The sequence below is a fragment of the Lygodium microphyllum genome, chromosome 24 (genome assembly GCF_053477565.2).
Source record: "Lygodium microphyllum isolate KBCC chromosome 24, Lygodium_microphyllum_v1.1.10, whole genome shotgun sequence".
NCBI classification, from domain to species: Eukaryota; Viridiplantae; Streptophyta; class Polypodiopsida; order Schizaeales; family Lygodiaceae; genus Lygodium; species Lygodium microphyllum.
In genome coordinates this window covers 26,515,808-26,527,935 of record NC_141158.1, presented here as the reverse complement: position 1 = coordinate 26,527,935, position 12,128 = coordinate 26,515,808, and the positions used below count along the sequence as shown (strand labels likewise).

At 41.4% G+C, this 12,128-nt stretch overlaps 1 protein-coding gene across 2 annotated transcripts; it reads left to right on the top strand.

Moving 5' to 3' along the window:
- Nucleotides 1-6,786: 6,786 nt before the first annotated feature.
- LOC148014932 (BTB/POZ domain-containing protein At1g30440-like) lies at nt 6,787-11,870 on the top strand. Of its 2 annotated transcripts, none has more exons than XM_087665288.1 (4): nt 6,787-7,039; nt 7,136-7,205; nt 7,699-9,048; nt 10,766-11,297. In XM_087665288.1, exons 1-4 carry the CDS (start codon nt 6,975-6,977, stop codon nt 11,144-11,146), a joined length of 1,866 nt encoding a protein of 621 aa, XP_087521414.1. In that variant the 5' UTR covers nt 6,787-6,974; the 3' UTR covers nt 11,147-11,297. The 2 variants fall into 2 exon arrangements, with proteins under 2 accessions (XP_087521414.1, XP_087521413.1); XM_087665287.1 differs by having other exon boundaries at nt 6,788-7,039; nt 10,776-11,870.
- Nucleotides 11,871-12,128: the final 258 nt, after the last annotated feature.

Below are 12,128 nucleotides of genomic sequence, written 5' to 3'. Positions count from 1 at the left end.
ATAGCAAAAGGAAAGAAGAAGGGCAGAATGTTTACGTTCGATGCAGACATGTCTGAATTGAGTGCAGCAATGTTTGCACATGGGACCGGTGTAGTTGCAGATATTGATATCTGGCATAAACGCATTGGTCATGTTAATGTACAGCGACTTAAATCAATGCAGGCCCAAAATATTGTTGCAGGATTGTCTAAATTCAAGGTTGCAGAAATGCATAAGGTATGTGAAGCCTGTCAGTTTGGAAAACAGGCAAGGAAACCATTTCCTAGACATGTTCAAGAGAGTAATAAGCCATTGGAATTAATCCACTCTGATGTGTGGACTACTAAAGCTGCATCTCTTGAAGGCTGTCATTATTTTGTCACTTTTATTGATGACTATAGCAGAAAAGTTTGGGTGTATTTTATGAAAAAGAAAAGTGAAGTTTTTGGGCATTTCAAAACTCTTAAAGCTATGGTTGAAAAAGAAACAGGCCTGCAAATAAAATGCCTAAGGTCAGATGGAGGGGGAGAGTACCTCTCAAATGAGTTTGCAAGGTTCTTGCAGGAGCATGGCATAAAGCAGCAATATTCATGTAATATCAAGTTCAGCTAGAATATATCAAGATCCTTAATAAGGTCATATTCCTGTATGAGTCCTATTGGCTTTTCCATGTGGTTTGGAAATGGGTGATATCCATTTTGATTTTATCGCTCTTCTCAAGAATGGAGTGTAGTTCTACCTCTCCTAAGGTTGAATGTATGTCCACCTCTTGTGACTCTTGGTTGTTCTTGTCCCACCACCTGGATTGTCTTTGGAGTCCCTTGTTGTATTGGATTGCTCTATATTGCACTGTTATATATTGTACTAGTCTATGCCTCTATTGGGAGCTTGAAGTTTATTGTATTGTTATGTGGTTCTATTGGGGGATTGAATTTTATTATCTTTATTGGTGGAACGTTCTCTTTTGGAACTTGATCAGCCCATGTTTGATGTGAATGCAGGTCACTCTTACGTGGATGGTGAATCCAGTGGCTTAGAACAGAGCATTGATGATGAGTTGGGTATTCCTTCTATTGTTACACCTGGAGTAAGGAAGACCAGGGATGTTTTGAGAGCACCTGGGAGTGAACCTACTTTGCGCAGGTCTACAAGAGCTAGGTATCCTATGGATAGGCTGAAATATGATGGATTTACATCCATTCACTATGCATATATGATCAAAGTGATACAGGAACCAGAACCCACTTCTTTTGAGCAAGCCATGGGAAAAGAAAAATGGAAGAAAGCCATGGATGAAGAAATGGATGCCTTGGAAGCAAATGCTAAATGGGAATTAGTACCTTTGCCTAAAGGTAAGAATGCAATTGGCTGTAAGTGGGTTTATAAGGTAAAGCACAATGCAGATGGTTCTGTGAACAGATACAAGGTAAGATTAGTAGTCAAGGGGTATGCACAAACATATGGCATTGACTATGAAGAAACATTCAGTCCGATTGCAAGGATGGCAACCGTAAGAGCAGTCATTGCTATGGCTGCATCAAAGGGATGGTCTTTACATCAGATGGATGTAAAGAATGCCTTCTTGCATGGTGATTTGCAAGAAGAGGTCTATATGGAGCAGCCACCAGGTTATGTGCATGCTGTTCATCCTGAGTTTGTTTGCAGGTTGAAGAAAGCATTGTATGGCTTGAAGCAAGCACCTAGAGCATGGTCAGACAAGATAGGACAATATCTTGTCACTATTGGCTTTCAGATTTCCAAGGCAGATTTCTCACTTTATGTGAGAAAAACAGAGAAAGGTATTATGCTACTTGTCATTTATGTTGATGATTTGATTATGACAGGTGACAGTGATGAAGATATCCTTCATGTGAAAATGCTATTGAAGCAAAAGTTTGAGATGAAGGATTTGGGAGAGCTGCGTTATTTCTTGGGCATTGAGGTGATTAGATCACCAAGTGGGATACAGCTCTTGCAGAGGCAGTATGGATTGGACATGCTGTCCAAATATGGGATGACAGGCTGTAAGCCTATTTCAGTTCCTTTGGAGCAGAATGTGAAGCTGAGCGCATATGCAGGTGAGCTTCTGGAAGACCCTACTATGTACAGACGCATAGTAAGAAGTTTGATTTATATGACTATTACCAGGCCAGATTTGAGCTATGCTGTTGGATTGGTAAGTCAGTTTATGCAGACTCCAAGGAAACCGCATTTGGATGCGGCTAGACACATACTCAGGTATGTGAAGTCCACATTGCAGTATGGACTATTTTATGAGACTGGGGTTCAGATACAGTTGCATGGATACACTGATGCTGATTGGGCTGGTAGCATTTCTGATAGACGTTCTACCAATGGATATGTGTTCTCTTTTGGGAGTGCTGCAGTCACTTGGAGCATCAAGAAACAGCCTACAGTTGCCTTATCCCGCACAGAGGCTGAGTACAGGGGTGCAGCAATGGCTGCATATGAGGTAGCTTGGTTGCATAAGCTACTTTATGATATGCATCAGTCTACAGATGGGCCAGTTGTCATTTATTGTGACAACATGAGTAGTATACACTTGGCAAATAACCCAGTCTATCATGCTAGAACAAAGCACATTGAGGTGCATTATCACTATGTGCGGGAGAGGGTTTTACTAGGTCTTATTGATCTAGTTTATGTTAGCACAGAGGATCAGGTAGCTGACATATTTACGAAGGCATTGGGCGCAGAGAAGCTGCGCAAGTTCAGAGACCTGCTTGGTGTGCAGGAATTGGGATTGAGCTTGAGGGGGAGTGTTGAGATATCGAGCTCCACTCGTGATATGCCAGGGTGACCGTTGTGCATTTATGTCACCGACTTGTCAGTTGTAGATGCGGTTGGTACACCGCCCATGAATAATAGCTAGATGACAGCTATCCTTATTTACTCTAGTTCGTGGCTCAGTTAGTATGCCACCTTAGTTAGTTGAGTTTGGTTTGAGACCCATATATAGGGTTCTTCTATTTCTATGTACTTGAGTTCTTTTGGCTTACACAACTAAAAGAGAAAAACTGTTTTTCAGCCTCCACCCTTGTGTGTATTCCCCCATTGTGCAAGCAAGAAAGCTACAAGTGAGACTCCTTCCTTCTCTCCCACAATCTTGATAAAGAGATATTGCCATAGTTTATAGTTGATGAATGAAGGTTCTGATATAATTGGTTTTGTAGCATTACTGAGACATGTGACTAGTTTGCCTACTTTTATACTCTATCGAATCAAGCATTAATAAATGAGGCAAAGTGAGGCGTGAGGTGGTGCCATGCCAAAGTGTACATGCAAAATTGTTAGAATTTCATGTGCCATATATTGAACTATACAACCATGCTTTGGGATATGGAAAAATGGATATGAAATAAATATGAAGTAAATAAGTAAAGTGATACCATAAGGGCTTTCAAAAAAACCTAAGCTAGTACTTTGTGCCTACCATGTTGACCAACTTATCTTTATTTTTCCAATCCAACACAATGAGCAAATGCCTTGTGAAAAAAGACAAAGGGCTTCATCTTGTTGAGCAATTACATTCCTCACCTATGCTGCATAAAGCATGAACTTTGACCGTGAAATAGAGGCACATATAGATGGTAATGATTTGCGACCATTTGTCACAAAGTTAATCCAATAAAGAAGGTCCAATATCAATGTACAAGCACACAAATTGAGTGGATCCATCTAGTAGACTTGTTAGATGGGTAGAACTTGAAGCTGGTACAACCCTCTTCTCTTCCCATACATTCACATTTGAGAAGAGTGCTTAGGAGCAACTACCATAAAGAGGAGCATGGTAGGTGCTGGTGGGAAGGATCAAGTTCTTAAGAAGATCCTCTAATGTCTCTCCTTTGTCTCCCTCTAGAATAAAACTACAAAAATTTGGGAATAAATAATGTATTGTCCTTCTTCTTCAGACTCCATTTGCAATGCCCCCCCCCCCCCCCCCAAACACACATGTATGCATGCACACATGTTCAAGCTATTGTTATTAAACGTCTACATTGAAGTTTTGGTTGAGAAAAGTTTGCAACAACTGGCCACTACAATCACAATCATTCATAACTTCTATGGGGACTACAAGGGATTCAACCTTATAACATGGCAACTAAAACTATCATATCCTACCATTTGCACTCCCAAGAGCTAGAAGTTTATAGGTGTCCGTAGGATTTGTTACTGTCCCATTTCTATCTGCCCTATATGCTATTAATTGTCACGATCATGCGTGGATTCCATAGGTTCTCTTTGAAGGAAAGTTTTTTGAGGTGAAAGAGAGGTGAAATGATGGAAAAGTTTCTAATAATCAATCCCATTGACAAGTCAATGTCTGTAAAATATTTTCCATTCAATGCTTAAGTTAGATATACTAGCCCCACTATAATTTTACCTATAGTACATAGAAGTACATGGTTGATGCGAGTAGGGTTTTAAATAAGCATTGACTCATATTAGCATGTCATCAAGGTTCACACATTTCTAAACATGGTCATATTCATGCACGAAATTCATGGTGTATAGCCAGCATGTTTGTACAGTTCCTCCTAAGGGTCAACCATGGGCAACTTAGTATATCATTCAACTGCAAAGAGGGGTTTTTTTCAACAAGTACATAAGTATCTAGGGTTTAGGGCTGAGTCTCCACTATATTGGACTATAATGGCCTTAATTCTTCAATGTTATATTGGTTTTTCTTTAAAAATGATTATTTGAAATTTATTAAAAAACCTATTCCAATGTTTCTATTTTAGTCTTGATCTCTACTAATTTTGTCTTTGATCATCATAAAATATACTTTACATGTAGGGTGCACTTACTTTTGCCATAACAAACATGCATAAGCAATAAATTTTTTTGGGGTGAAATTTTGCAAATTTGGCTATAAAAATCCCCAAAATGCCAAGATTTGGCTATAAGTCATAATAAATCCCGATTTATCGTGAAATATGGCTATAAGCTAAGTTTGTAAACGTATTTTATCAAAAAAAGGTCACATATATTGCAATGTAAAGAGGGATAGTAAATCAAATACTCTTTGACTTCCATATATGCTTCTCATAAAATATGCATTTCATGTGTTATTTAACATGAGGTAAGGAAGTGGGCACATGAGTATGTATGTCTATGTGCTTTGTATATACATATGTATATCTTACCTAAGATGATAATTATAGATGATAAATGAGCTTTGATTGCCAAATCTCCGAGCATATTATTTTGTAGGGGCTCTAGAAAAAAAACATTGTGCACAAGTTGATGGCATGAGCATGCTTATAGAGTATAAAAGTGGTGCCACATTTAGGTACTTTACTAGACTTGCAAATGTTTGGCAAGTAAAGGTAGCTACATTTTTAGTAAATAAGGAGGCACAAAAACACTCCGCACTAAGTTTGCTTTACTTTTAAGGCTTCCACAAACTCTAGTAAGGTTGGTCGCCCAAGGTATACTAGTGAACATGGTGTAGCATGTTCATCTTAGTCATGAAAATGTATTATATTCAATATTTGAAGAGAACAAGTACACGGTAATGGGAGTAGAAGACTAGCCAAAGGAACTTAAAAGTTTCACTAAGTCCCTACTTTTCATCTTACCAAACATACACCTTAACTTCCAAAATGACTTAGCTCTTTGGATGACTATTTGCCATAAGATATCTAACCTCCCTCATTTAAAAAGATTTATGTTCCTTTCTTCCCATATCATTTGCAAAGCTATCAATCTAATCATTCCAAATCCCATTCTCTTTGGCTCATCTTGGTCTTTTGGAATCCCCAATTGTGCATGTGTGAAAACTATGTGCGTCCAATGGCATGCCGATTTTTCTTCTTTACTTGCTAAGAATGTGGCTACTAAAAGTGTTTACGAAAAACCAAGACATAATGTAAATTAAATTGCAAAAATATAAAAAATCCCTTTAAAATTTAAAGGCGAATGTTAAAAAACCCTTAGTTTTTACAAAAAAATTAGTTATTAAATTGGCGAACACATATAACTTGTTTTAAAAATCCCTTGAAAATATTGAGTCAGATTTTTGTATCTACTATGGAAAATGTTTTTTCTTCAAACTAGACTATTTTACTTTGTTAAGACACTCGAAAATCTAGTAAACCACCCTCTCAACCTTGAAGGTGGGGAGGTCCCCTTATTGGAGACTCCCATATTAGGGTAAAGGGGCCAATAAAGTAGCGCCCTCCAAAAGGAAAACACACCCCACCCCTATTGACTGACAAATTTACAAGAAAGATGTGGCCTTTTTAGCCACTTATCAATATAATGTAAAATTTTTAAAATTACAAATGAGCTTAACTTAAGTAAAACAATTGAGCCATGTAAAATTTTTTATATTTTAGATTTTGTAAAACCCTAAAGCAATGCATCCTCGAGTGTCATTCTGTTGGCCCCTCGCTGTCCCTCTTTTATGAACTTTTCATTTGTAACTAAGACTACTTGATAAAATTATCAAAATATCCTAATATTTTTTCTTTGAACTCTATATAATATAAATAGTTTGAACATTAAAAAATATTTATGCAACTCACTTGAATTTTTTTTTAAATAATGGAAGATTGTTAGATGACAATCTATTGGCCCCTTTAACCTATTAACAATAGCACCTCTCTCTCTCTCTCTCTTTGGGGGGGGGGGCAGCTTGTGAAGGAGTTGTGTTGGGTCACTTGGGTGATAGGGGATTGTGAGACAAACATGCAAACAGCTTGTCCCCATCTTCCCGTGCTTCTTGCCTGTCTGTTCTTCCTCCATCTTTCTTTTGCAGTCTTTTATGAACGTGGGGTCCTCTCCATTCATCATCGAAAAGGTCTGCTGGGAGCCCAATCTTATACCCATGGGTTCTTTGGTTGCCATCTCACACTCTCTCTCATTCCACACATATCACACACAGATAATAAACAGAGCGACATAATATTCCCATTCCTTGAGCTCCTGCACCCTTTCCCTACTCAGAGCGTCCATCAATCTTACACATGGAGATGACCTCAGCAAAATGGGGCACTAACTATGGCGCTCTCCAACGGAAGGGACAAGCTTGGTATATATGGTTTCTGTCTAGTATTATCCAGTGAACGTTCATTCATGTGATTTCTGGGGCCGGTGAGCTATAGACTGACATACAAAGATCTGGCAGGTTTTGCACAACAGGGCTTCCAAGTGATATTACAGTAGAGGTGGATGAGATGCTATTCCATCTCCACAAGGTTTGTACAATTAGTCACTTTCCATTTCCTTCTTTGTTACTAATGCTATGGTGGTCTGATCAGAAACTTGTGACTCAAGACTATGTTGCTTGAGACCTCAAGCCATGGTTATCGTTGAGTTAGGATCAATGCCTGTGTCTCAGCTCGATCTTCAGTCTGGTAAGAGATTCTAGATCGGTAGACCCAAGCAATTGGATAGGCTCCATTACCATTATGCCTCCCTACCGATGAATCACGATAAGCATATCTCCTCTGCATGAAGATTAGTATAGACCATTCAGAGTTAATCATACATACAATAGGTTCTGCATGGGATTAACGCGGTCAAGTTCACTTGATGAAGTTCTCTAGAGCTGCAATCCCATCCACAGGATTGGAGAGCTCCATGTGTTACATCTGTAGTATTGCTAGTGAGCACAGTCTCTAAAGTTTACTGTTATGTCTAAGATCTCATACTGTGACTGATGATTGTGACCATATTGTGTTGCTGCAGTTTCCTCTTATATCAAGGAGTGGCAGACTTTCAAGGCTGGTTGCAGAAGCCAGACCTGGTGCTGCTGCTACTGCTGATGATGATGATGATGATGATGATCACGATGATGATGATGAGATTACAAAGGCCATGTTGTGCATCTCCTTACATGCCATGCCAGGTGGTCCTGAAGCATTTGAACTAGCTGCAAAGTTCTGTTATGGGGTGAAGGTGGAAGTAATGGCAAGCAATGTGGCAGCCCTGAGGTGTGCAGCAGAATATCTAGAGATGACAGAGGAGTATGGCGACAAGAACCTCATTGCATTGACAGAGAATTTCCTCAATCAAGTGGTGGTAAAGAGCTGGAAGGACTCAATCAGAGCCCTGAAAACCTGTGAGCCCTTGTTACCCTTAGCAGAAGAGTTGCAAATAGTGAAGAGGTGTGTGGACTCCCTCACTCTGAAGGCATGCACAGATCCAAGCTTCTTCGGGTGGCCAATGACAGAGAAATGCTCGCTGCAGAGTCCGGATGGGACTCTACTGTGGAATGGCATAAGCACAGGTGCAAGGCCCAGGAATTCAAGGTTTGATTGGTGGTATGAGGACATATCCACCTTGAGTTTGCCTCTGTTCAAGTGTGTGATACTCTCCATGGAGGAGAGCGGGCTGAGGAGTGAATGCATTGCAGGAGCTGTCATGTACCATGCAAAGAAATGCATACCTGGGCTGAGTAGAAGGGGTGAAGAAGAAAGAGAAGAAAGTGGCTATGTCAAGCCTAGTAAGTCAAGGGCAGCAGGGCAGTACGGTGGGATAGCTCCATCTGAGGCTGAGCAAGTGTATCTCCTGGAGACAATGGAGAGTTTGCTGCCGATGGAGGGAGAGGTGGTGCCAATCAAGTTCTTATCTGGGATGTTGAGGATTGCCATTATTCTGAATGCAAGCTCAGCCTGCAGGGCCAGTCTAGAGGGAAGGATAGCAAGGCAGCTAGAGGAAGCCACACTGGATGATCTACTGATACCAAGCTACTCATACACACAGGAGACCTTATATGACATTGATTGTGTGCAGAGGATAGTGGAGCATTTTGTAGGGAGGTCAGGCAAGGATAGGATAGCAGCCAGAAGCAGCAGCAGCAGGGGTGAGAGTGAGGCTGCCAGTCCACCTCCACTAGATGTGGCTGTGGTCTCGCCACCTGCCAAATTGAGGCCTAAATTGGTGGGGTTTGCCAAGGTTTGGGATGCTTATTTGGCCGAGGTTGCCCCTGATGCCAGCCTCAAGCCCTCTAGGTTCCAAGCTCTGGCAGAGGCCTTGCCTGACCATGCAAGGGTCTTTGATGATGGCCTCTACAGAGCCGTCGACGTGTACATGAAGGTAACCTCCATCGCTAATTTGCTCGCCTTTCCTTTTCCAGTCCTCAGTCATCGTTGCCATCAAAGGCACCTGAAGGTAATAAAGAGACTTCCTTACCTGCCCTTCACTCTTTAGGTGAATAAGAGCACATGCCACATATCATTGACACCTAGTAAGTAGAGGCACTCCCGAGTCCCTAGATAGCTATCACCTTTAATGCCCACAAAACAACAAGAAAGAACACACATTTGTAGTTCACACTTTACATAGGTAGTTATCACATTCAGCACCTACAAAAGGAACTTCCTAAGTCATTGCTTCCCTACAAAGAACACTCCTTCCTCACCACGTTTTTTCTAACTTTTTACCCAAGGATCCTCACCCAAAAGCTTGGCTCCTTAGAGGGGTTTCACATGTCACGGTAAGACTTCACCTTTGACATTTATCACTACTCTTGTTGACATTTGCCCATCCAAACAAATCTTTCTTTTTCTTAACTTTTGCATTTTTGGCATAGTTAGAATTCCATATGTCGAGTTTTAGGAACTAGGCTTTTCTATTAGAACTAGGCATTGTGTGAAAGGCGTCTTATGGGTTTGGTTATTGCCATTGTCTTATGCAACTCAAGACTTTCACACATCAAACATGGACCACCTCGTATGCTTATGCTAGTGCTTGTGAACTCCTCTTTAAGTGTTATAAACCTAAAGCAATGCATGGAGAGAATATGCTTACACCATCACACATCCTTCAACAAGAAAAAGCAAGTCCTACATTTTCATTAACATAGGTGGAGCAATGTAGGATATCCTCTATGTGCTTATCAATATTATCAACTTATTCTTCTCAATTGTCCAAAGTTGCAAAACCCTATGTTTTCCTTAACTATAATTAGAAGAAGCCTAAATCGCCCATATGCCACAAGAGGAAGCCTAGATAGCCCATAAGCTACAAGAGGAAATATAATTACCATATGTTCATTCTACTATGCAAATCTCAATCATTCTTAGAGGATTGGTCACATGCATAATTACTTGGATGAAATGATTGTAGAGGCATTTTTGCATCTAATAAGCCTTGGGCCTTTCCAAAGTTGAATTGCATTAGCAAGACATCTAAGGATCTTGTCTCCATTTTCAAGTTTTGTCTATGCACATGTGTTTTGTTTGTTTCTTTTTCTTTTTCTTTTACGATCCATGGGTTGATGCATGGAGGTTGGAGGCAACTGAAGTATCAATCTAAGATATATTTATAGGCATTGCAATTTGAGGGTAAGGCTATTACTATGGTGATGGTGTTGTCTTTAGAGGCTAGTGCCATTACTACAATGATGACGATATGTAGGGTTGATTGTAAGTTATTGTCATGTTTGAAATCTTGAAATAAGAGGCAAAAAGATATTGATGCAAGGTTGATTACAAGTTGAGGTCATATTTGACTTCTTGAAACAAATGGAGAGATTCTCTCTCTCTCAAAGTGCCTCCTCCCTTAGGCACCTAAATTTGAAAGATAGGCAACAAAGAGTGAGTTAAGTACACCAATAGTTTAAAAGGACAATAAGGAAATTCCTCTCTCTCTCTCTCTCTCTCTCTCTCTCTCTATATATATATATATATATATATATATATATATATATATATATATATATATATATATATATATGAGCATAAAATACGAGGTTTTGGCGGTTTAATGATTGATTAAGAAGGGTGCTAAGTCTGAATGGAATGTATTTTAGCATCATGCAGGCGCATGCATGGCTGGGCGAGAGGGAGAGGGAGGAGGTGTGCAGCGTGCTGGACTGCCAGAAGCTGTCGCTGGAGGCCTGCGCGCACGCGGCCCAGAACGAGAGGCTGCCTTTGAGGACCGTCGTGCAAGTGCTCTTCCAGGAGCACCTGCAGTTGCGCGACGCCATCGCCGGCTGCTTGGGGGGCAGTGGTGGGCCCGCCGTCGGACAGGTCGACGAAGTCTCTGCTCCCTCCATTTCGTCGCCGCCGCCGTACGCCCTGCGAGCCGAGAGTGGCAGAGTCAGCACCGACATGGCGGGCCTGAGCTGCCGCGTTGCGGACCTGGAGCGGGAGTGCGCGCAGCTGCGCCGCAAGCTGCGCGGCAGCAGTAAGCCTGGCAGCAGGTGGGCCGCCATCCCCGCCAAGCTAGGGTGCCGGCCGCCTCTGGAGGATGTGGTGTCGTCAGGCCCTCCCCACGTGGGCCAACAGCAGCAGCAGCAGCACCAACCTCACCAGCGTCAGCTAGTCAAACGCAAAAATGGCCCTGTGGTCGCCACCCCGCCTGGCCCCGCATCCCCCTGCCGCCACGCCCCCTCCCCCCCTCCACCACCCCTCTCCCCCTTGCCCGTCCATGAGGTAGAGTTCCCCCACTCTCCCTCCCTCTCCCCTGCCATCTCCCACCTTTCCATCTATTCTTCCTCACCCCTCTCGTTCACATGAGGTAGAGTTCCCCCACTCTCCCTCCCTCTCCCCTGCAATGTCCCATCTCTCCATCTACTCTTCCTCACCCCTCTCCTTCCATGACCTCTATTCCAAATGTAATTGGAAGGACCTCTATTCCAAATGTAATACCTCGCTTGCCGGCTAGGCTTGCTAACCACGCGTTGCATGGGGTATGTCAAATATCTTCCTCTCCCTAACCATGCATTGGACAAGGTATTTTAGATGACATCCTCTTTCACACACCAAATCTAAATTTCATACTTTCCTTTGCTTCCCATGCTCTTATACCATCCTTATCCATTCTTAGAACCTACATATTAGACCACACAATGTATATTTTACTTGGCTATCGAATCCCCTACTTTCTCATACAATTAGAATGTTCTATAAAAATGCTTCAATAAGGACAACAATTTTCTCTTAAATACATTTCTAGCCTATATTCCAAAGCTAGTCAAACACCTATGATCGAAGTCTAGCAATACATAACGCCAAGACGATCTTCTTTCACTAACATAAACCCAAAGAGATGTCATTTTATTCAAAGAAGACATAATAACCATAAAAACAAGAAATTACATTGTACTATCCTATTCATTTGCTAAGTCATCTCTCCTAATTAAAGATTCAGAGTCAATTTGAGTCACCAAC